This window comes from Acinonyx jubatus, chromosome B2, assembly GCF_027475565.1.
Source record: "Acinonyx jubatus isolate Ajub_Pintada_27869175 chromosome B2, VMU_Ajub_asm_v1.0, whole genome shotgun sequence".
NCBI lineage: Eukaryota > Metazoa > Chordata > Mammalia > Carnivora > Felidae > Acinonyx > Acinonyx jubatus.
The window spans coordinates 8,128,699-8,154,367 of NC_069385.1; the positions used below are offsets into that span (position 1 = coordinate 8,128,699).

Genomic DNA, 25,669 nt, shown 5'->3' on the forward strand with positions numbered 1-25,669 from the left:
TCAGGGTCATGAGTTCAAGACCCACGCTGGGCTCCACGGCCAGTGGGGAGCCAACTTTAAAAAAAAAAAAAAAAAAAAAAAAACCCTTTCATAAGCATATCTCTACCGAATTCAGAGAATCCTCAAAATGATAAAAAGACCAGGAATCTAAATGTTTTCTAAACTAAGATGGCATATTATTTCAGAATTCAATAATCTGCAAGGCTCGTCAGCTTTATAATCAAATTTGAGTTACAGATCCATTTAAGACAAAGACTCTGTCTATCTGGCTTTTTCCAAAAGAACATTAAAAGCTGTCTTCAGAGAACAAAAGAATGATGTAAAGGGCCTGACATAAAAAAATCTAAAATTATCACTAGTCACTTCTAGTGAACCACGTATGTGGTATACTCACTTTTTAAGACTGTTTGAAAATAATCAAAATGGGGGGACACCTGGGAGGATCAGCCGGTTAAGCGTCCAACTCTTTAATTTCGGCTCCGGTCATGATCTCGTGGTTTGTGAGTTCGATCCCTCGCATCAGCTCTGTGCTGACAGTGCTGAATTCTCTCTCTCTCCCTCTCTCTCTGCTCCTCCTCCCCCTCCCTCTCTCTCTTTCAAAATAAACTTAAAAAAAATCAAAATGGTATATAACGTATTTGTACAATTCAAAGAATAACTGTAAACTCACGTACCGACCACCCAGCCACACCCTCATGTTCGGAGTTGATTTTTAAATTTTTTTCTGAACGTAGGGGCACCTGAGTGGTGGCTCAGTCAAGTTAAGCAGAAGACTCTTGGTTTCAACTCAAGTCAGGATCTCAGTTTGTGGGATCGGGTCCCACACCAGGCTCCGTGCTGACAGTGCAGAGCCTGCCTGGGGTTCTCTCTCTCCTCCTCTCTCTGCCCCTCCACCATACACGCACGTGCTCTCTCTCTCTCAAACTTAAAACATTTTTCGAAAATTCAAAACAACTAAAAATTTTGTCCCGAGCTTTCCTAAGGCCAAAGTCCCACGTACTATGTGAGAAACAGGAACTTAAAACACTAAAAACGATCTTAATTTTATTAGCTAATTACCAGCAAGATTTACGGGGGCACAACTACTGCTGGCACAGCAGGAAGACAAGTCTCGGCCTTCGGGACTAACACCTCCTCGCCCCTGAAGAACGCACAGAGCTGGAGTTTAGAAATTGCTGACAGAACAAAGGTTTATTAGTAACAGTTCTCAGGGCCCCATTTAGATAAAGGCCATTTACAGCCTTCAGTTAACTGAGCAAAGACACCCACGCCTCTCACACTGCTTCTGGCACCTGTAGAGAAAGCCGGGCAAGAAGGTGGCTTGGGCTAAGATATGCGTCACGAGCAAGTTCCCCAGGTCACTTGGCTGTCCGTCTGTCCCTTTTGCCCAGCCTGCAACACAAAGCCGACAGACTGGGGTGCACACAGCTGGCTAGAGACCCTCCTCCCCACAGCCCTCCCAGGAGGGCTGACTCATCCTGCTCCAGCAGGTCTCGGGGCGCCCGGCACACCCACCCTATCTGCCCTCCCCACCATCTCCCTGGAAGTCAGCTATGGGAGAATCCTGGAACCAACACATCTGGCAGAGAGAACACACTGGGATGGACCAACGGTCTGGACAAGATCTGCAACGGAATCAGAACTGACTGGGAGCCCGGGGGTGAGGTTATGCACATCTTTCCGGTAGGTTCCTCAGGGGGCCTACTCAGTGACACGGATATTCCAACTAGGAAGAACGGCAGAAGCGCAAAGATACCGAAGCCTTCTGAGAAATCCTTCACCACCACCCCCCAAACCTACCTATGTCTCTACAAACGTTGATGAACAGAGAAGTGTCCGGGTCAGAGTCATCCACCAAGTAACCTCCGCTAATCTTGATCAGCGGATTTAAATCGTGCTTCTTGAACTCTCCATCAAAAACGTAGCACGGCACCTAGAAGAGAGGAAGAGAAGCGGTCTTGGACACACAGCTTCTTCCGCTACCGGCCGGGTGGGGCCTGTGGCCAACGTCTCCACTGTCGGGGTCCCCGGCGACAAGAGGAACAGAGCAAAGGTCGACAAGAGCTTCAGCGGCTGTACATTTAGCACCACCAACTTTCCCTCACTACTGCCCAATCCCAGCAGCACGCTGCCAGAAGCCTCCCGCTTCCTTTTTCTTCCTAACGCTAACGTGTATTTCCGGGCACTGCCATCTGCTGACTCGCCAGCTTTCTCCCACGAGAGAGGAAGCTCCCTGAAGACAGGGACTCTGTCACTGCTGTGGTCCTAAGCGGGAGGCTTAGGATGACGCCTGGAACCTAACGGGGCCTCCCGAAACACCTGTATGTTTCGGGACGTATGAAGACACGTTCCTCCTCTGCACATCTAATCCAACGCTTCCTGGATTCTAACCTAGGCCCTCTCACTCATCTCAAGGAACTAATGTCCTCTTATTTTTAAAATTTCAAGGAACCCACTAGAAGACCCTGCACTTTACAAGGTCTACCTATTTCTGAAGGCAGAGCATTCAAGCCCAGAGATGCGCCCAAGAATAAAACAGGCCCTGGTCATCTAACTGACATCACGTACCGCCACGTCGTCTTTACGGAAATACCCCTTTAATCGCCCTGCCAAAGAATGCCCAAAAATTCACATTCTTGGCAATCATTTTTTTAACGTTTATTTTTGGGAGGGGGCGGCGAGGGAGAGGGGCAGAGGGAGAGGGAGACACAGAATCTGAAGCAGGCTCCAAGCTGAAAGCAAGTGAGCCCAGTGCAGGCCTAGAACTCAATGAACCACAAGATTATGACCTAAGCCAAAGTTGGATGCTCAACCAACTGAGCCACCTAGGTGCCCCTCAGTGATCATTTCAAAGTCATCTGCTACATCACTCTCAAAGGATGGTTTTCCTAAAACTGACTGAAAAAAAGACTGAAGCTATTCACAGGCAGATCTATATAACAAAAACTAACTGCTTACTATTTAGCTAAAAAATTATTCTTAGAAAGATGCTATCAAACCCGCAGGAATACTCTGACCTACTAACCCTTTTTCCCAGTCCTGTTCTCAGAGATTCAGGGAGATCTAATGGATCAAATCAAACAACCTCAGGGGACACAAGAATTCCCTTCAGCCAGACCCCGAAAGCGAACTCCCCCAACGCCCACAGCATTGATCGGGGGTCTCTCTGATGACTGAGGGGGCCAGCGCCTCCGCTCCAGGGACACAGGCACACCAAGCCAGCAGCAGGGTCAGCAGGCCAGATGCCAAGCCTAACGCTGCATCCTGCACAAAAGCAGCCAAAAAGAAAGGTACTGCTGCAGACAGTGACTAGGTTCCCGCGAGAGCGACCACGGTGTCCAGAATCCTACAAACCGACAGCCCGTCATCCTCCGGCAGGTTAACACAGAAACAGAACTCGAGCAGGGAGCGAGCCGGCCGGTGAGTGGGTGGGAACGGGAGACAGGGAGCACCTCTCTAGTGACCAAAGGAAGGCCTGGGAACGAAGGGAGCAGCCTGGAACACTGGCGGGAAGGAAAGCCGGGGCCATGTGTGAAAGAACTCGTAGTTCCAAACTAGCTCGGTTTCACCGACAGACTCGAGAGATTCCAGGAAGTGAGGTCCACAGACACCCAGCTCAAGGCAGTTTTAGCAACTTCTGGCCGGCTCGCTACTCCAGGAAGGAACAGAAGACACGCCTAACACAGCGCCCCACAGAATTGGAGCGTGCATCGGAAAAACAGTGAAGGCTCCTGGGGAAAGTCCTCCCCACTTCCTGCTCCACTGAGCAGAGCAATGGAGACATTCATAAGAGCAGGAATGTAGCCGCCGGGAAGGAGGTCGCTTGCCAGCTTCAAACACCACACAGTGAATCAACCTTGTTAGCACCATACGTATATTAGCTGTATTTATGTAACTCTGGTAAGAACACTGGCATGCCAGTTCTGAATTTCCTGTGTTCCCAAGAGTGCCACGGTAAGGGGACATCCGTCCGCGATATTTTGAAGAAATTATCTTAAAAAAAAAAAAAACCAACCAGGATCCACTAGACAAGCATTATTCCGCCAGCCTGTAGAGCCAGTGTCTGGAACTCCATGATATTTGCCCACCAAATTCTTCTAAACCTGACAAAGCAAAACTGACAGCCGAAATGAAATGTGAAAACCAAATCTGGTTGGTTTGTTTACATGAAACATCTACTAGTTTTTGAAGTGATACCACAGCCCGTAAGGTGTAATCAAATCTTACCAAAAACAGAGAAGAGGAAATCTACTTGGTTATGGTTTACTAACAGCAACGGCACTGCTTTTTGGCGGCCACCGTCCTCTTCCATGCTTCCTGCCTCAGTTTACCTGTACCTGAGGCAGGATGAACCCGGGTCGTGAATGAAGACACGCCCTCCGCACCACAGGTCTATGGGTTCTCTGAAAGCGAGAACCCTTTCAAAATTTAATGAAATTCCTACTTCTTGGCCCATGACATGGCGTCGATAAATGAAAACTGAATGAATAAAGCCCCAGCTACCAACCAGACCTAAAGAGAGTATCACTGAGGACAAACTGTATGGTGCTCATGATCTTTACGTCAGCTTCCAAGAGAAATGAAATGTCACCGTTCTGAGAAAAAACGAGGGCTATACCTCTCCCTTAACATACCAAAATCTAACTTAGAACAGGGGCCCACTCAATTTCCCATAAAGGGCGACAGAGCACGTTATTTTAAGCTCCTTAAGTCACATAGGTCTCTGTTGTTGTTCTTTGCTTTTTTTTTTTAATCCTATAAAAACGTAAAACCTGTTCTTAGTCCTGGGGCTGCACAAACACAGGCCAGGGGGCAAGAGTTGGTCCAGGGTCTGCAGCCTGTGACGACTTCTGACCTGCACCATGAAGAAAACAAAATAGGTTGCTATTTATGTATTTATTTTGAGAAGCGATTTTTCCCCAGGTGGTGGGAGACACAACTGTCAGCTCAGCAAGGCAAGGTAACAGGACACACAGGTAACACTGGAAAAATGGGCAGCACTTTCAGGCTGGAAACCCAGAGCCCCAGAGGACATGTGTGGGGCCCAGAGAGGCCTGAGGCCCCAAAGAGAGCAGGAGGCATGTGTCTCTGTGTCCCTGAGATGTTTTTCCCGCCATTCACCGATATATATTGGCAAAGAGCTTAACCTAAGTGTTAAAATTCAAGGTTTAAATGTGACCCGGTCTCCTCAATGTCAGTGTCATTTTCTTAGGCATTCATTCTTTCCACAATGGAAACTTTCTCATTGAGTATTCCTTACGCTCCTCTCCGGGAGGCAACATTTTCCCTCTGCCACTTTCCTATCAGACTGTCTTTTCTTTTAAAGACTGCCATATTTGAAAGACCACTGATAACTTATTCTCTTTAACTTAATTTGGGTTTATTTTCAAAAAACAAACCTCTCTCTTTTCACCCTCCTTCAACGGCACTATCTTAGGCCATCACGGAAAGTAACAGATGGCCCCCCATCTGTCAGTTCCTAGAACCTGAGAGAGTCTGTGAACCGAATCCTCTGGAACACACAGCTAACGGAGACACGTGAGAGTAACAACCCACGAAGGCTGTCGTCTAGGTGAGCACAGGACACCACCTTTCAGACGCAGGATGGTGAGAGGGGAGGGGCAGCAGGGGAGTGCTGCCTGCTCTCAGCGGAGCCAGCTTCAGAGTCTCTGGGCTCAGGGAGAGGATGCTTCATTAATCACCAAAAATGACTTGAGCAAACAGCAGGAAAAGAGTGGAGGGAGCAACAGGAGCCATCTAAGTCTCTGAGGTGAACTGGCAGAGAACTGAGGGGCTAGGAACGCCTGGCCTGGACTCGGAAAGCGCCCAGAAGCCGCCCCACGGTGGGGGAGAGATGGGGCCAGTAGGAAGAGGGAATCCGCTGAACACAAGCTCGACCACGTTAGTCACCAAGTTGCGCAGCACCAGAAACCGAGAACTAACTAACCGAGTAGATGCTGAGCCAGTCCATTTCTAATCATATCCTGTGATGTTGTAAATGCCCTGTTCTAAAAATAAGAACCACCCAGCCTCATTTTAACAATTAAATCATATGGTTATCTTCGCTCAAATGGAATCTGAAAACTAAAAAAGATTTTGACCCCAAAAGGTTTGCGCCAATATTTCGACTCTTAAAGGTCCCAGAACGTCAAGCACGTGACCTTGAGCCCCCTCGTTACCTCTTTATTAGCTTTAAATATGTCTTTCTTGCATGCTGCAGTGGTCCTCCACTCGAAGTAATGCACACAGTCTGTCGCAGTTACAAATTCAGGAGTTCCCTATTTTTAAAAAAATTAAAAATAAGTTACGATACTGCATGATGTAAGGGGTTTTTTTTTCTCCCTTAAAGTTAGAAACAGTAAAGGCTAATGAAAATTTGAAAGCAGAAAGAAGAGGGGGAGGAGGGAGGACACAACTGTTTTAGTTAATCAAGGTCATCAAGAAGTTCCCAAACGCAAAAATTATGAGACAAAAGCTTCATGAAATCATGCTGGAATTTTGGTATAATCGGTCCAAAACTGTTCTACTGCCCCAACTATGCAAAGCACAGTAAACTCATGGGATGAAATCCTCAGAGCCCTTCCACTCTCGAACTCCAAATGTTCTCTTAACCAAATGCCAACAAAATCAAAGCCAGAAAATGTGACCTCATACTTCCTGTAAGATGAGGACGGACGCCCATCTGGACCCGACTGAGTTCACACACCAGCCTCGCTTCAGACACCCCACACTCAAGGGCAGCCCCTCCTAACAGACTGCAACCAAGGTGGACTCCAAAATGGTCAACCACAGCGCTGCTGGGTGATACACGATACTGAATTTACCTCCATACGCCCACATGCAAATCTAGGGAGTTCTTCGCAATTCTGGTTCTTGTACGGTGAACTCAGAATTCTTGAGGGAAGTTAGTTAAAATTAAAGCAGCAGCTAGCTTATTCTGTGGCACAGACCTCCATATTTCATATCACTGCAAACAGATCTTTTTCCAAGGTTTCAACATAGACAACAGTGCAACTGGCAGGCTGGTCCAAAATTAACAATGTAAGTTCTATTTTTAAAGTTCTTCAGAGGAGACATTATAGGTCTGAAGATGCAGGAAGTCACAGCACCAAATTCTAAAATGATACTTTAAAGCAAACTGATACCCACATTGAGTTTCACTCAACCTTATTTTTCTAAATACTTGCATTCTTACTCTGATTAGAGAACATTCATAAGACTCGTATACAAATTGCTTCTCCTAGGATGAGTACTGGGTGTTGTATAGAAACCAATTTGACAATAAATTTCATTTAAAAAAATAAATAAATAATAAAAATAAAAAATAAATCGCTTCTCCTAAAAGCTAGCAATTATTCACTGACAGTCCCTTTCTGAACACTAGAGATTAACAGCAAAAACTCGCATGCAATATACAGAGGATAAGAACAAACATCATGCTTTAAATAATTATTTATGTCCCCTTTCGATACTAGCAATACTTGAAAAAGTGATATTAGTGGCCATTGTCTGCTGGCCAAGGCTTCTCCTAGATAGATGTTGGCCTCTCCAATTTAATGTAAATGAGAAAACAAAAACCTTTTTTAAACAAATAAGTGCATTGCCCTAAAAACTACCATAATAAAATGCTATGAAAATAAGTTTTAGAAAAAAAATTATGCCTGCAATGTAAATGTTCAGCAGTGTTTCGAGTTTAAACACGCTAATCACCTTGAATTGTAGTTTTATACAGGATGTAGGTCAAGTTTCACTTAAAAGTTGTAACTACAGGCTAGGGTTTGTTTATGTATTGGTTCTTAATGGAGATGGCGTTTTGGTTGGGGTTTTCAGTTTGTGTTTTTAATTTTGCTCACTTATTCTTCCCGGAATGACACTGTAGTAAGAATGTCCAACAGACAAACGTTTTTAACAAAAGGAAAGAACGTTATAAAGTGACTGTGCGGACTCACCAAAGTTTTCCCACATAAGAAGGTGATGCTAGTCTGGATTTTGTGATTTGTGTTTTGCTTACAGGTCTCTGTTGTATTGAATTCCAGAAGAGATCTGGTTGCAGTTTTCAAAGAAGAATCACCTATTTGGAAAGGAAAGAGCATGAACAAGCTATAAAACATTCATGACCATAAAGCCATTTCCGAGCATAAGCAAATTAAAAGTGGTACCATAATTCATCTGAAAATTCATAAACTTACAGGCTGTCCCTTCCCCAGAATTCTCCAGCTGAGGAATGGCATCTCCATCCACCCAGCTGTTCAGGACCCAAACACATTACATGAGTTCCAACTTTCTCTCATCTATCACATTGAATAAGTCGGAAAACTCTAATGGTTTTCCCTCCATCTCAAATCCATCCGCTACTCTCCACCTCTACTACTGCTGCGACTAAAGTCACTACCATCCCTCACCTACACTCTGGCAGCAGCATAGAATTGGTCCCCTTGCTCCACTCCTGACCCTCACCATCCTCCCTCCCCATCCACCTCGACAGATACAATCTCCAAAAACTTAAGTCAGAATATACGTATAACTCAACTGCTCAAGTTCTTCAATAAATTCCCATCGTATATACTATCAAAACAAAATTTTTTTCTTTCAAATTTTTATTTAAATTCTAGCTAGTTAATGTATAGTGTAACATTGGATTCAGGAGTAGAATTTAATGGTTCAGTACTTACACAGAACACCCAGTGCTCAACACAAGTGCCAGCCTCAAAAATCAAAATTCTTTAGAATGGCCAACAAGTGGAGTGATTACATTTCAGTTTTCCTATTACTGTAATAATCCAGAATAAAATGTCTATTCCATACCAAATACTGATAATTGGTATAAGCAGATTAGGACAAAGAGCACAGACAGATATGTGTGAATCAAACCTTGATATGTGACAGAGTAATAGATCAGTGGGCAAAGAAGAGACTTTCAATAAATGGAACTGAAAACAAAATGGAAAAAAGATAAAAACTGGATCCCTACCTACCACTGTACATGAAAATCAACTCTAAAGGAATTAAATAACATCAAACACCAAACTTTAGATGGAACTCTTGGTAGAAAACATAATTACCTTTTAGATCTTAATGTAGGAAAAATATTTAAGACTCAAAAGCATTCACTCTAAAATGTCAATATATTTGACTCAGTAAATTTAAAAGTTTACATTCACCAAAAAAAATAGCTTAAGGAAAACAGAAACAAGTTTTAAACTGGGAGATACACAGAACTGGCAAACTGGCAAAGAATTGGCATCAAAAATATATACATTCACACACCCAAAAAAAAAAAAAGGAAAGGAAAAAAATTTTATAATCCTAGAAAATGAAACAAAATAACCTCTAACTGAAAGAACATACAAAAAGAAGACAATGAGAAAAGACCCACACCTAGTCATTTCGTGGTAAATTTTAATATCAAACGTAAAAATTCTAAAGCTTCTAGAAAGGTAGAATAGGTCACATGCAATGAATAACCCAATATAAAATGAACCAGATATGACCAAAGGGAAGAAAACCATGTCAGTAAATACACGAAGAGATGTACAACACCCCTACTGATCAAGGAATTACATATTGAGAACACATGGCATACTGATTACAACCATCCCATTGACAAAAGTTGAATACCAAGTGTTGGAAAAGAGATGGCCTAGCATGCCTTTGTTGCCTCCGCATGGCATTATGTCCTAATATCCGTGTATCCTGTGACCTACATATTCAACTCTTATGTATATACACAGAAAAAACCATACACATATACGTATAACAAGAAACAAATGAAAGAACATCTCATGTTCCTCACACTAGCAAAACCGTGGAAACAACCCAAATGCCCATCAATAGAACCATGGATAACTTACCTTTGGGAGAGCCACATAATATCACAAAAGTGTTAGTAGGAACAAACCATGGTGAAAGATAACAATACGCTCCATCTTTAGAAACATAATATTGTTGTTACCACTTTAAGGCCCCCAAAATTACATATAGCATGATCTATGCTTTGTATAGAGTTAAAAATATCGGGCACGTACACACACACACACACACACACACACACTTTTGAGAGGCAGAGACACAGAGACAAAGAAAAGGAAGAAAAATTTAAATATAGGCTAATTATTACTCCCAGGGAAGGGAAACGGTGGCAGGGGGGAGGGGTGGTGAGGAAAACACAGAGACAGTGGTTATTCTCAGGTTCCTAGATTCTGTTAGAGATGGGGTTCATTACATTATCCAAAACAGAAATAAATTAATTAATTAATTAATTAAAAAACAGAAAAAGGTTAGCCCACGGATTAGTTATGACTGCGTATCATAAACTCAGGATTATAACTGGTCCATTTCGATACAAATACCTGATATCTTTTTGTGAAAAGAAATAAAGGAGGAAGAAGAGGGGGAGGGGTCAAAATTAAGATGCCAGTGGAGAGAGGATAATGGATTTCAGAGCTGCCCCCAGAGCACCAGGCTCACAGTACATTGGTTCTTTCTCCTGACTGCCTGCCCGCCTGTCTCTGTGCAAAGGTCCACCTGAATCGCTCTCTCCCCTAAAATTCCCGGGATCCGTCCGAAAATCTTTTTCCTCGACCAAAAGAGCACACAAGCCCAGAGGAGTCTCCGGGACCGAGGACAGCGCCCCGTGGACAGCGCCCGTAAGCCCCGCCTACGGCAGGCGGGCCTAGGGCCGGCAGACGGGGCGGGGCTTCGACGCGCCCCTGCAGCGCTGCGCTCCAGGAGACACGGAGGGCGGGCAAGAACCACAGGAAGCGGCAAGCACTGTGGCCAGAAGGGGGCGCTCACAGGCCACAGCCCCCCCACCTTGAAGACCCTCCCCCGCGCCTCCTGTCCCCCCACACAGCGGCCCCTTCCGGCCCTGTGCCCAGAGCTCCCGGGGGCTCCTCATAACAGCTGGGTCCGCCCTGAAAAGGAAACGCGGAGGGCCCTGGCCTCGGGCTGGGAGGGATCCAGCCAACCTCTGCCGCCGCGGCACTGGGCACCAGCATCCCTAAGCGCCAGGCCCCCATCAGCATCGCACCCGCCTGTCCACCTCGCCTTCTTCCTCTGCCCACTCCACCCGGTGGCCGGGACCGGCTGCCAACCGGGGCACTCGGGGAGAGGCCGCAGCGAACCGCGGCAGACAACCGCGGCAACCGGCCAGCCTGGCCGTCCTCCCCGGACGAGAGCCGGGTGAGGACTGCGGGGCCGCGGCCAGCACGCCAGGCCCACGGCCAGCTCCCGAGGACGGCGCCAAATGGGCTGGGCCGCGCTCGCCGGGCCCGCCAGACCGCGCCGGGTCCTCCAGACCGCGCGCCGGGCCCGCCAGACCACGCTCTCCAGGCCGGGTCCGCCAGACCAGACCGCACTGGCGGGGCCCCACCAGACCAGACCGCGCCGGGTCCTCCAGGCCGCGCTCTCCAGGCCGGGTCCTCCAGACCAGGCTGCGCGCGCCAGGCCCGCCAGACCGCGGTCTCCAGGCCGGGCCCGCCAGACCAGGCCGCGCTCGCCCGGGCCCGCCAGGCCGCGCCGGGTCCTCCAGACCGCGCTCTCCAGGCCGGGTCCGCCAGACCGCGCTGGGTCCGCCAGACCGCGCGCTGGGCCCGCCAGACCGCGCGCTGGGTCCTCCAGACCGCGCGCTGGGCCCGCCGGACCGCGCCAGGCCCGCCAGACCGCGCGCGCCAGGTCCTCCAGACCGCGCTCTCCAAGCCGGGTCCGCCAGACCAGGCCGCGCTCGCTGGGCCCGCCAGACCAGGCCGCGCTCGCCGGGCCCGCCAGATCGCGCCGGGTCCTCCGGACCGCGCCGGGCCGCGCGCGCCAGGTCCTCCAGACCACGGTCTCCAGGCCGGGTCCTCCAAACCAGGCCACGCGCGCCAGGCCCACCAGACGGCGCTCTCCAAGCCGGGTCCGCCAGACCAGGCCGCGCTCTCCAGGCCAGGCCGCGCCGGGTCCTACAGACCCTGCGTACCAGGCCCGCCAGGCCACGCTCACCAGGGCCCGCCAGACCGCGCCGGGTCCTCCAGACCGCGCTCTCCAGGCCAGGTCCGCCAGACCAGGCCGAGCTCGCCCGGGCCCACCAGGCCAGACCGCGCTGGCGAGGCCCCACCAGACTAGACCGCGCCGGGTCCTCCAGGCCGCGCTCTCCAGGCCGGGTCCTCCAGACCAGGCTGCGCGCGCCAGGCCCGCCAGACCGCGGTCCCCAGGCCGGGCCCGCCAGACCAGGCCGCGCTCGCCTGGGCCCGCCAGACCAAACCGTGCTTGCCGGGCCCGCCAGGCCATGGCGAGTCTGCCAGACCTCGGTCTCCAGGCCAGGTCCCCCAGACCGCGCCGGGTCCGCCAGACCACGCGCTGGGTCCGCCAGACAGCGCTCTCCAGGCCGGGCCCTCCAGACCAGGCCGCACTCACCCGGACCCGCCAGACCAGGCCACGCTCTACCGGCCAGGCCGCGTCCGGTCCTCCCGACCCTGCGCACCAGGGGGCCCGCCAGGCCACGCTCGCCCGTACCCGCCAGACCAGGCCACGCTCTACAGGCCAGGCCGCGCCGGGTCCTGCAGACCCTGCGCGCCAGGCCGCGCTCACCAGAGCCCGCCAGACCAGGCCGCGCTCCAGGCCTACCAGGCCTCGCCTGCAACCCTCGGCGCCCCCGGCCGAGCCCAGCCGAGCTCGCAACTCGGCCTCGCTGAGGCCGCAAGCCCCAGCGGTCCCAACTTCGCAGGCGGCCTCAGGGCCCACCGCACGGCCACCGGGCCTCCCCAACACCTCGATCAGGGCCTGTCAGACAGGCAGACAGCCCTCCCCGTGCTAGTCACCAATGTGCTCCAGCAAGGCTTCCCCCGTTACCCACTTTCCCTTCTTTATCGTGTCGTGTCCTTCAACGTGTACTATTCACGTGTCCTTTTCACCAAACGAAGAATCCTCCTCGCTGCCCGATTTTTCCCTCCAGCTGCTGCCTCATTTTTCTGCCCCTCTTTGTATTAACACTCTTCAAAAGAGATTTCTATTCTTGCTACCACCAATTACCCTCCCCTCTCTGATACTCCCCGCTCCGTCCCTTGCACTGGCTGCTCCCCCAGAGCCACCTGACTCCCTCAGCTCCAAGTCTTTGCTTAAATGTCACTTTCTCAGCGACACTTACCCCGTTTAATATTCTTGAACACACACACTCCTGAGACCTCCAGCACTCCTGACTGTCCCTCCTTTTCTTTTTTACATCCATCATACTCTAATACGCTACCTAGCCAGTGTTTGTGTTTGTCTCCCACTCAACTACTAGTATGTAAGCTCCACAAGAAAAGGGATTTTTGTCTGTTTTAGTGACTGAGTCATTCAAGTATTTGTTACAAATAAATAAATGAATATTAAGTGTTGGCTGTTTCAAAATATAATTTATACATATATCTTTTCAGATGTGACTTAACCAAGTAAATCAGAATAAAATATACAACTTGTTCAACTATCCCCATATAGTTAGGGTGGGCCAGCACATTTGCCACAGTTAACAATGCTACAAAAAAAAAAAAAAAAAAAAAAAAAAAACTTGTACAAAAAATCTGTATACAGTACTAATTCCTCTACTGGTTAAGATTTACAAAAGTAGGTTATGGGAATCTGGGTTTTAAAGTCTAACAGATATTACTGCCAGACTCTCAGGAGAGGCCGTAAGACAGAAACAGGAGTTCTATCTAAAACTCTCCCAGATATCATCTTAAATATCCAATAGAATTATATGTTTTTTTAAAAAAGGAAAGAATACAGGGCTTAAGAGGAAAAGAGATTTTCACATCTTAGGAGTCAATGATGCAAAATTCAGTGCAGCGATCAACCTGAATGACTGTCATAGATTTCCCCCAGTGCGCACAAGAATCAAACCATCCAACTAGCATCTGAAGTCAGGGGCCAGCCTCCTGAGAGTAAAGGAAGTCACTTGATGCGGCAACTACAACCGGATTCACTGTGTCCTACCCAGGTCACCAGCAAGAAGCCGGTCAGAATCCGAGGCTTTGACGGTAAGTAACCGCAATTACCACCCTTCCCTGGTGGGTATGTTACTTCAGCTACATGTGCTAACAGGTTTCCTGAAGTAGATATACATATTTTTTTAGCCCTCAGAAAGATTAACTCAATTAAGGCCAAAGAATTAACATTTGGGATGTCAGGAGGAATGTGAGCATAGTATTTCTACCTACTTGCAATGTTCAATGTTATGACTCCAACCCACAGGTTACAACTGAGTTGCAACTGATTGAGACGGGTGACACAGTACTAGAACTTAGAAATTCTAAGAGAATTTCAGGCTTATGAGAAGTTTCAACTATTAAATTTATAATTATTGTTAGTGCCTAAGTTCTAACTTTCAGATCAGACATCTGAAGTACTTTAAAAGGAAATCAAATAGGTGAAACGTATATGTCGTTTTAAATTGTGGTGAAGGTGGTTCAACTAGGTCGTAAACAGAACCAAATGTTGTTCACGGGTCCCCTAACAATGGCTGCTGAACTTTGCTAGATTTATATACGTAGCAGTACCGTTTGCCTAAGAAAGAACTAACTCAAGACTTTTTAAATCAAAACTGATGTAGTGTTGTTTAAACCAAAGTTGAGGTCTTACTATCCGTTTCTAAGAACAGAAACGGCCTTTGTGGGCACTAACGCACATCGATGATTACCTTCCCAAAGGGTTACAGAACCACCATCTTCCCGTTTAAACTTCTGCACATTTTGATAGAAGAAAAATGAGATTTCATTATTGCTTTGATTTGCATTTATACCTGGCTTACGAATGAAGTTGTACTGAGCATCTTGGATTTCTTCTATTGTAAACCGCCAGTCTTCAGACTGCCATTTTTCCTTGGGTTCTTGGTCCTTCGCCTGCACCCCGCCCCTGCCCCCACCCCTGACCTTTTTTTAAGTTTATTTACTTATTTTGAGGCAGGGAGGGGCAGAGAGAGGGAGAGAGAGAATCCCAAGCGGGCTCTGCACTATCAGTGCAGAGCCTGACACGGGGCTTGATCTCACAAACTGAAATCATGACCTGAGCCAATACCAAGAGTCGGACAGGACACCAAGAGTCACCTCGGTGACTGAGCCACCCAGGTGTCCTAGGCTGTGTGTTTTTCTAATCATTTATTAAGAGAAGCTCCTACCACCCCTAGATTATATATCTATTTTGCTACATTTCTTCCCGATGTTCTAATCATTTTATTTTAATTTTAACTGATCTGTAATTTCTGTTATAGGGTACGAAGGAGAGGTCTAAAGCTGTTTCCTAACAGATAAATTGCTAAATTACACCCAAACTTTTGGTTATACATTAACTTCTCATACATATTTTGATCTATTGCTTTCCTAGCTTTTCTGTTCTCCTACCTATTGGGAGCTCCAGTTTTTGTAGCTGTTTTCAGAAGTCACATTTTTTTTTTCCTTTCTAACAAGTTCACAGGGAGTCAGTTTCTCAGCTGCCCTCTCAGAGCCGAGAGTTCAGACTTCCCACCGTGGTTCCGCATATTACCTCTCGAACCGTCCGATGTGACCCTATAACTCACAAAGCAACACGGCCTCAAATAAGGACACAGGCCCTGGAGCTTGCCTGTCAGCATTCACGTCCATAATCATGCAACCTCTGACAAGCTCCTGTATCTATTCTGTGCTTCAGGTTCTTCATTTATAAAGTCAGGGAAATGGAGTCACCTACTTCAAAAAGTTGCTGAGTAAGCTAAAGAAGATATTTTACTTAAAAACAATGCCTGGCACATAAGTGCATAACAAATTTAGTTATTATTTAGTTATGAAACCAAATTTTTTTAGAAATTTTTTTCATATTTATTTTTGAGACAGACAGAGTGTGAGTGGGGGAGGGCCAGAGGGAAAAAAGGAGACAGAGGATCGGAAGCAGGCTCCAGGCTCTGAGCTGTCAGCAAAGAGTGCAACGTGGGGCTTGAACCCATGAACCATGAGATCATGACTTGAGAAGTCGGACACTTAACTGACTGAGCCACCCAGGTGCCCCAAAACCAAATTTATAATAACACAGTCGGTTATTTCTATTATATAATACAAATTAGCAGAACTAGTTCTGACTCAAGATTATCTCTGTGCTAGTGTGAAAGTCATTTGCACCCGCTTTTACTACTTTGCTTTCTTGAGGTGAAGGACAGGGCGATGCTGAAAGTCTCCATTATCCAGCGTATGTCCTCTCCCTCTGGGAGTGTGAAGTTCAGGGGAAAGTATCTGTCGTGTGTGTCTGGGAGTAAAATGAGACCAGAAACTGCTAGTTTGTATCTTAATCAACCTGTAACTTGGCTTTCAATTCATCTAGTTACCTCTGGCTTCTCCCCTTTAACCAACCTCTCCTATTCCATTGGGCCCAGCTTCCTAAAAATGCATTTTATCAGATCACCTCCCCCATTACTGTCACACAGAATCTATGATGGATCCACTACCAACATCTCAGAAAAGATCGACTCTCCCGCCTGGTTTTCAAAGCCAACTCAACTTGGTCATTGTCAAATTCTGTCCAGCCAACCTAACTTCACAAATCATACCTCTAGCGATTTACTTGTCTATATCCAATATCCATCCGCTGCACTGTATTTCATCAGTCGGAAACACTGTAGTCAAATATTATAGTGAAGTCAAGAGGAAAACTACCTTTCCTTTTTCTGGAAACCTGAGTAACACTGACCAACAGGCCCACTAGTGCCCTCCTTCATGAAGCATCAAAACAGAACAGCAGGAAGTTGACCATATCATTTGCAAGTTTTTAAATCTATGAGAAAATACAATTTGTCCAACCCATGACTTCAGAATAACATGGTGCTTTCTCAGACCTCTGTCCTGAGCCTCAACCCCCTCTTACCAGTGTTTTCAATCTAGACAGTGTCCCCGTCGGAAGAGAAGGAAATTGAGAGAAGCTGCCTCCACCAGCAGACCTCACAGACCTTACTCTTATCACTCTAACCATTACTTTCTAAAAAGCCCTTTTAACTGTGTTTAGGCGTTTTCATTAAAAATGACAGACAGAGCTACCACGGCAAGCTGACCCTCCCAACTGCAAACACCTGAGTGCCCTCTCCCAGCTACCACCCTGTCCCCAGTCACATGCAGGCCTTCGTTTCATGACGGTCCTTCACGGTCACATTGCACTGTTCAAACTGTGTCGGTCGGAGGTCACTACGGACATCCGTGGACCAACCAAGAGAAAGGGCTGCCATGTTTAGCTCTGCGCTGCGTCTCTTCCTTTAAGCCCACCCCCCCACCCTCCCGCCCTTTGCTGTTCCATGTAACTTGGTAGGGCGGCTGCCGTTGGCCACCTTGGACCCCTCATCCTCACCAGTAAGAAAGGGATCCTAACCCCAGAGGAAGGCATTTGGGGAAATGAAATGAGTCCTGGGAAAGAAAAGTATGCACTCCTTTCTCTTGGATTGGTGGTTCTCAGGACTATTTAATTTTTAATATAAGCTGAAAACTGGTGACCACCTCTTGTCCCATGTGAATACGGACAATCGGAAGGGTAGAAGCGGGTCAGGGGCTGGGCACCAGCTGGAAGAAGTAAGTGTGAAGCAGGGAGAAAGTAAAGATGGGGTTTAAGAAAAACGTAAGAAGGCAGAGCCATATAAGAAACATCCTTCTGTATCAATAGATACAAATGTGCATAATTCTTCGTGACAATAGATACAAATGTGCACAATTCTCTGTGATTGGCCAACAGTATCCACTAGATGGAAGTAAGCTAATCTGATCTCACACTGGACATCTAAAATTGTTACCACTTTATTATAAAAGATAAAAAATGTACATAAGCACATATAAGCATACGTGTAGACAGCTCTATGTACATAGTCATTTTGGCAAAACTGGGATCCCACACAACCAGTAAAGTAAGGAGAACTTTCTACTTACCCACAGAGTGATAGCTGCTTGTCTTGGAGTCGTACATACAAACAGCACTTGCTTGCCCACACTGGGCAATATCCAGATTTCCACAGATGCTGATCTTATAAAGCATGTTATTTTTGGTATCAACAGCTTCCCATGTATAACTAGAAAGGAAGAAAAACAATTTGTCACTGTCACTGATCTGCCAATAATTAAGCTTCTCCCTGGCTTCACATGCAAGCCACATTTACTTAAGACTGCCACAACCTAAAAGACACACTTTCGTTAGCCAAAAAATACTAAAGTCAAACTATGTTAAGTTGAACAGAAGCCAGGGCAGAAACCACTAAATACCACCTCGCGCTGGTTCAGTCCGCCCTGAAGCTGCACAAGACTGACCATCATCAAAACAATTAAAACTCTACCATTAAACAGTATCAACTCACATAACTGCCCCAGAATCATGTTGAATATAAGATCGCAACCTTTCCAATCAGCACTGGAATGCTGAAGAGCCAAAGAATTGGTTTAAACTTTGATTATTCTATATAAACACTAGCGATGGCATGAAAGACAGTCTCCAGTTTTACCTTTTACGGCTACAGTTCACATCCAAAGGGACAAGACAAAGTGGTGCAATGAATCAACTATTGGCTTCAAAATCAGACAAACTTTACTTAAGCTGGACCCACTACATCAAGCATTTTACAGGCATTAAAACACTCTCCGTTCAAACCTCTGCCAAGTAAACACCGAGTACTTGTTAAGGAGTCAATCTGCATACGTGGGACAAAATGATGGCTTGTCCGTTCTGTCAAAGCAATTATTCTCCATTCTCTACTCTTCCTGGGGAGAATGTTTTGTCGTTTTTGTAAAACAGGGGTCATTTCCTCAGCAAGGCTAAAGACAGGAAATGAGGAAAGCAACGAAAAAGTTCCTTGCAAAATGCAAAGATACTGTATTAATTCAACAGTCACTGGAGAGAAGGCTTAGGAGTTGTTGGGGGGGGGGGGGGGGGGAGACACCTGGAGGTCGCTGAACCCCGAGACCACTGAGGTGTAGCCAGAGCTGATCTCCCCAAAGCAGCACCTTGATGACAGAAGGCACTCGCTCACAGAAGTGGCGATGCACTTCCCAGAGCCCCTTCCGCCTCAGGACAAAGACTCCACAACCCAGCAGGCAACATGGCCCTCCCCTGCAGGGATGTGGGCCCCCTCCCCCCCCCCCCCACCTCCAGCAGCCCTGTCCAGTAACAGACGAGCCCCAAGAGCGGGGTGGTGGCAGGCAAGGAACCAAGCATTCTCCCAAACCTAGGTGTGGGGACTGACCAAAATTTCCGTGCCAAGAAGCAAAGGGACAGGAACACCCCAGAGTGCTCCCCTAGAGGTTCTGCAGCCAGCTACTGGAAACCTGAAAAACAGGCCGGGCAGGCGGGAGGTAAGGCCAGGCTCAGAAGCAGTTACCATTGAACTAAGCTTCTTGTTTTTATTTTGTATTTTTATGTTTTCAAGCTTAGTTGACACACAATGTTAATTAGTTTCAAGGGTGCAACATGGTAATTCATTCTCTCTCTTCCTCAGGCTGTGCTCACAAGTGAAGTCACCATCGGCCACCATACAACCTGTTACAATACCGCGGACTTTATTCCCTGTGCTGTGCCTTTTATCCCCGTGCCTTGTTCATTCCGTAACTGGAAACCTTTTCCTCCCTCTCTCCTCCACCCAAGTTATCTACGCCCCCAGGCACCCCCTTCCCTCTGGCATCCACCAATTTTGAACTCAGCGTCTTTATCAGTAACCCCTTAGAGTTATCTCCTAAAGTCATGAGGGCTAAAGACAAGAGAAAATAACCCAAGTATGACCAGGCATGAGAACGTCATCAATAAAGGCCTGTTTCCTTTGACCTTCACTAGCCTTTCTTTATTCATTTGCTTCACAAATATTTCTTAAGTACTCACTGCAGAGGCACTGAGGGGTACAGCGATGATCAGAGACCAAAAGCCCCCTGCCCTCCAGGGGAGGACAGAACATAAACGGGTAAACAAATACACAGTAAACAAAAATAAAATGAACAGGTAAGCCATTTCACAGGCAGGTACGCCAAGTGCAATGACAAAACAAACCAGCGTGGGATAGGAAATGACCAAGGGCGTACTTGAGCCTGGAAAGTCTTGAGATAGTGTTTTCCCTGGGACCCGAACAACAAAAAGGAGCAACTCGGGAAGATATGGTGGGAAGAATATTCCGGCAGATGGACCACTGCTAGGCCCCGAGGAGGGAATGAATTTAGCACCGGGACAGAAAAGGGAAGAGGGCAATGAGGCTGGAGGGAGTCGGGTAAGCAGAGCAAGCAGCAGGTAAGGTCAAGGACATGGAGAGGCTGGCTACACGGGGGCTTTGCTTTGCAGAGTAAACAATGTCGTTTTGATCTAGTACTTGAAACAAAGGAAGGCCGCTCAAAGACACTATGGATCTTTCCTTAAAATTTTAAGCTAGTGTTTTTATTTTGCAGAGTATTAGCAAAACTTTTTTATTAATTACAGTTAATTTTTTAAAAATGCTAATCTCTTATTCAAGAGCAACGGCCATGTTTTTCTGGGATACTAACACATCAAATCTAAAACCTTAATAGTGGTATCATGAAAGTGTTTCACAATCCTGAGTATACGAGCGAGGTACATAAAGGTATCATTTTAGAATGAATCAACTAGTAGGAATCAACTCTAAAGCAATCCACACAGCGCCTAAAATGCTACGCTTTTCTTAAAAACAGAATTCTGCTGCTGGTTTCGCAGAGGTGATATTTAAATAAGGTAGTTGTAAAAAGTGTGTGTTTAGGGAGCAGAAAAGAGATGGGGGGGGGGAAAGCAAAATGGGGAAGATTGTCTTGATTATCTGGAAATCAGTGTCCCTAGCAAGAAAATTGTTGCTCTGTCCAATTTTATTTCTTTTCTCCGTTTGCATTTCCTATTTGCTTTGTCAAGATTTATCAAAATGGTAAGTGGCTATGGGAGTGAGGGGCAATGAGGACCCTATGAAAGTTCTTGGGCGCTGGCTTCTTTCTGGGGGTTGCCAGAGCCACCTACCACAGGGCAGCCCCTCCAGGCTGGCACCTTCAGTGACACTCACAAACCCAACCTGAAACACCCAGGTTCGAAGACTCCTTGGCCACGCCACTTAAAAATGACGGAATGGCCACGGCATGTTTCTAATCTACACTACCAAGCGTCTGGAAGAAAATATTTGCAAGCTGAGCAGAAATGCAGTCTACACACACACATACACTTGCACGCACATCTTGAATACGTCTGCTATACAAACATCTCCCGCAACGAGACAGGTCTGAAAGCCTGTGGGCGTCTCCTTGAATCTCTAACACCCCAATCTGCATCAAGTCTTCCAGGTCACTGTGGCTTCTACCCTATACACCACTCCCACCCCCACCCCGAGGGAAAGGACAGGGCACAAGGAGGTGTAACAAGGGAGAACCACAAAGGCCCAAGGAAGCAGTTGGTCAATGGGAAACAGCACCAGCAGCCCTGCCCGCTGTCCCAGCCTTGCGACATTCGGCCAACATCCTCAGAGGAGAGGACGCAGCCGATTCCAAGTGAGAACTGCTCTTCTGGACACGTCTTCTGTGCGAGAACCTTGGCTTTGAAACGTTAGCAAAAGCAAGACCCTTGCCGTTCTACCTCACTTTCCAGAGCGTGAAACGTAGTCAGCCGACGTCCCCCTCCCACACTCTCCAAAAATCCAAATTCATTTCCATGCAAACCTGACGACTCTAGATACGCACGTAGGCACAGTAAGTCCTCTCGATCCACAGCTGTGACGCCAGCACGACTGGCAGTGCCCACCATGCAACGCTAGCTCTTGGTAGGTGTCCCCAGCCGCATGGCTCCTCAGGGTGGTCACGGCCTCCCCTCCCAGAACGATGATGAGCAGGCCCAGGGCCGCCGGGAACAAAGCCGTGGGGGACCAGGACGGTGGCTCTGCACACCTCTCCCAGCAAAGCCACCGTCCTCCCACGGTCCCGAGCACCCTGGCCTGGGAGCCAAAGATCCCAAGGCTCAGAAGACCAAGTCCCCCGCCCAGAGCCACAGAGCCATGAAATGTGCCTGGTCTACCTGAGCTCCGAGGGCAAGTGCTTAACCACTCCAGCGAGCTGCTTCATTTCGTTTCAATTTTCAAAAGCGTTTTTAACTTCGCAGAAAATAGTTTCAATTACAACACTGAAACTGACAAAATATTCCACAAAACTTTAGTTGAAGTCCTGTCGCAATAAATGCCTCCGAAACGACACACTCCATCCGTACTGCGTGGGCTCCCAGACTGAGCGAAGCCACAGTGAGCCCGTGGAAGACCCAGGCTGCCCCAGCCACGGTGGCCCACAGACCGTGCACTTGCCGAACTCGAGCTCCCCCCAGGGTTTGCACTTCTGCTCTCGACGCCTGTCTGCTTCCGCTGCTCTTCTGCACAGTCTGAACTGCTGAACCCCAAAGGTGCCTTCTGCAACCTCTTTCCTCACTCACCCGGTGGTTCCTGAAGAAAGGGCATCGATCCCCGAGCCCCCTACCCACAGCTGCCCTCGCCCCCCTGCATATCCAAGCTGGGTGAGGACTCCACTGAGAAGGAGACGCATCTCACACTCACTCTCCTTTAAAACATGTACTTGGCTCAGCGGAGAGCTGCCCTTTGAAACCCCAACCAAGAGTCTCACAGTGTCACCAGGAACTCGGAAATATCCTACAATCACTCCTTCGTCTCCAGCAGGGAATGGTGGAGGGGGCAGAAGTCACACACGAGGCAAATGACTTTGGACAGCTCTGATTTTAAAGTGGATCCTGCTCCTGAAATGTGCCGCAAACATGGACAATTTCACCATAAAAACCGAGCACACAGGCCAAGCCCTTCCCTTAAAGAAAGCTCAAAACTGTCTGCCCCTGACTGCAATCCCACTGCCCCTGCTGAAAGTGTCCTGGACGACCACAGTCAGGCCATGTGTCTGTTCGGTGAACAGAGGCTCCATTTTAATCTCATTTGGTTTGAATTTCATAATATCCTGAAAGGTGTTGGCAGATTACCAGTGAGAAGGAGGCACACAAGTAGCATACTGTCAACCAAGCCAGAAGCAGGAAGGCATTTCCACTTTCCCAATAACACTCCAGCAAATGCCACACGCAGGGCCCGTCCTGGTCAAGAATAAACCAATCTAGGGGCAGCGACGAAGAAGCAAATCCAGCTGGCCAAACACAATCGCCTGGAGCTCAGAAAGCTTCATGAAGAAACACAGAACCATCTCCACTGACTGAGGTCTGTCCATAAGAAAGAAAATTCAAAAGGAAAAGCCACAGAGGTACACCTGGACAGTAGGCTTAAACTATTTGAACTTAGCATCTTACTGGGACAAGTTAAGTTTTCACATCTGTCATCACTGAATACCTGCAAAACCGTGGTATCTTGCAAAACGGAATTTGGGGTCCTTACGTTTTTTAAAACAACTAACATTTTAAAATCAAGTACATAAAATTCAGTTACGAAATGTAGGATATGTGGCGCCTGGGTGGCTCAGTCGGTAAACCGTCCGAATTCGGCTCGGGTCATAATCTCTCACGGTCCGTGAGTTCGAGCCCCGCATCAGGCTCTGTGCTGACAGCTCGGAGCCTGGAGCCTGTTTCGGATTCTGTGTCTTCCTCTCTCTCTGCCCCTCCCCTGTTCACACTCTGTCTCCCTCTCTTTCAAAAATAAACATTAAAAAAAATTTTTAATAAATAAATAAAATGTAGGCTATGCCCAATGTCTTAAAGAAAACAAAAAATCTCAGGAAACTGAGTTCCTTCCCTCCAACACAAAACAGGTCCATGAACCCTCACCAACTCTTCACACGTAGTGCCACACAGCCACACTCCTGAAATATACCTCCATTCCCTCACACTCTATGAGTCCGGGTTATGGTAATGGTCATGTAGCCATTAAACTTTTTATTACTGGCCTACAATTAATTATTGGTATAAAAAGCAGTATACAGGTATGATGGAATCAGTAATAAAATTAATAAACATGTGCAAATCTATAATTTGGTTTCTTTTTTAAAAAAGAACAACAAAGCTCAGTAATATACGTTCTAAATTCACAGCACACAATAACTGGCTTGAGGAATGTTTCTCTGAATCTAGAGTGAGCAGCAGATCTAAAATTTGGGGGACGAGGGGGAAAGTCTTTCCAACCTGAACATCAAAAAAAGATTTTCCTACTTTTGGCCTGCATCCAAGTCCTCTTGCAGAATATTCCGGAAATCGTTTGGCTCACTTCTGCCCCTTATCATTACCAGATAGTTTCTCAGCTCGTATATCCAGCTCGCTAACCTTCAAAAATCTGGAACGGTCTCCTAAATTTAAGAAGGGGGAGGGGAGGATGCAGGGGAAAAGGAGGGCGCGGAAAGAGGCAGGGTTTCCAAAATGGACATTTGCAGGAGAAGGACATGAGCGTGCTGTAACCACTGTTGTCGACAGCTCTCTGCGGCTGACACCAAGGGAGAAGAATCTGATTTGGCACAATAAATCTGCACCCCGGTCTGAAGGCCAGGGGACACATGAGTTTGACACAGCATGGCAAAAGCTTATATAGGAAGTACTTCACTTCCTATTCTAACAAACCCACAAAGCTGTGGATAAAGATATGAGGCCTGCACCAAAAAAAAAAAAAAAAAAAAGGCAAGAAAGTGCCAGACGTCAGCTTTTGGTTTTCCCAGGTAGTTCCGCAGGGTCTGGGAGCGAGAAGCCAGCTGGCTAGAGAGGCACCCGGCTGGAAGCAAGGCACCAGAGCCTAAGGCGACACGGGATGGGCTGGGGGGGGGGGGGGGGGGGCAGAGCTTTAAAACAGCGCCACGAGTGACTAACAGAGGTCATGTGAAATAGGGAGGGAGGTGAGCTGCACTTGGAAAGGTGCCAGGGCGAGTGGAGAGAGCCCACAGACCTGGCTCCGACTCCCGCCCCACCCTGCCCAGCTGTGTGGGACATGCTTGATCTCTGAAGCCCCAACTTCCTCATCTGCAAAACTCAGCTGCCACACAAAGTCACCGTGAGGAAAATCATGACTAGGAACGTACAACTTTTGAGAGACTAAGATTTAAGGCTTTCATCTGGTCAATAGAAGGCTTCGGGCAGCTTTAAAAATGGAGTTTACAAAAAAAAGTACTTTGGCTTGGAGCCCTCCTAAAGGAATGTCACGTAACACTGGCCAGGAAGTGAGAGGGGCAGGCCCTGGTCTTGGGCCATCTCCACAGAGCTGGCAGAGCTGAAGACAGAGACTGGGGGGTGGGGGTGGGGGCCTTAAGGCGCACACACACACACACACACACACACACACCCCTCTGCTGCCTCCCAGGATCTCTCAGGACAGGACAGCCACTTTGGGCCTACTCACGCTAAGGCCACGGAGCCACCAGCTGCCACCAGAACAGAAGCCTGATGCATCTGAAACTCTGGCAGAGCAGCAGGGGCAAAGGACAGGACGGGACACAGTCTTCCTAAGGAGGTTCCCGGGCAGTGCAAGGTGTGGGATTCCCAATAAACTGGCAGGAGCCCCTTCGCAACACGAAGCTACCAGAAAGGACGGCCGGTCTTTCCTCTGCTGCGCCTGTGGCCTTTTTGCTCAGGTCCACTCCATATGGTAGCAGGATGCGGGCCTGTATTTCAACCCTCAACCCTGCTCTGTGAGGATTTCTTTAAAAATCAGAGTAATTACCTGGATGCTCAAATACTTTGTTGCTCCTATGCATAAAGGAGGCTTGGATTATGGGCTAAACCT

The 25,669-nt window shown here is 47.6% G+C and overlaps 1 protein-coding gene across 1 annotated transcript in view; it reads right to left on the reverse strand.

The window, feature by feature from the left end:
* IGF2R (insulin like growth factor 2 receptor) overlaps window positions 1-25,669 on the reverse strand; it is a 103,057-nt gene that overhangs the window by 64,531 nt on the left and 12,857 nt on the right. Inside the window, exons 2-5 of the mRNA XM_027056511.2 lie at window positions 17,886-18,025; window positions 7,950-8,071; window positions 6,180-6,278; window positions 1,801-1,933 (exon numbers count right to left, since the gene is read on the reverse strand). Coding sequence (XP_026912312.2) covers window positions 1,801-1,933; window positions 6,180-6,278; window positions 7,950-8,071; window positions 17,886-18,025 — 494 coding nt within the window. The remainder of the gene's footprint in view (window positions 1-1,800; window positions 1,934-6,179; window positions 6,279-7,949; window positions 8,072-17,885; window positions 18,026-25,669) is intronic.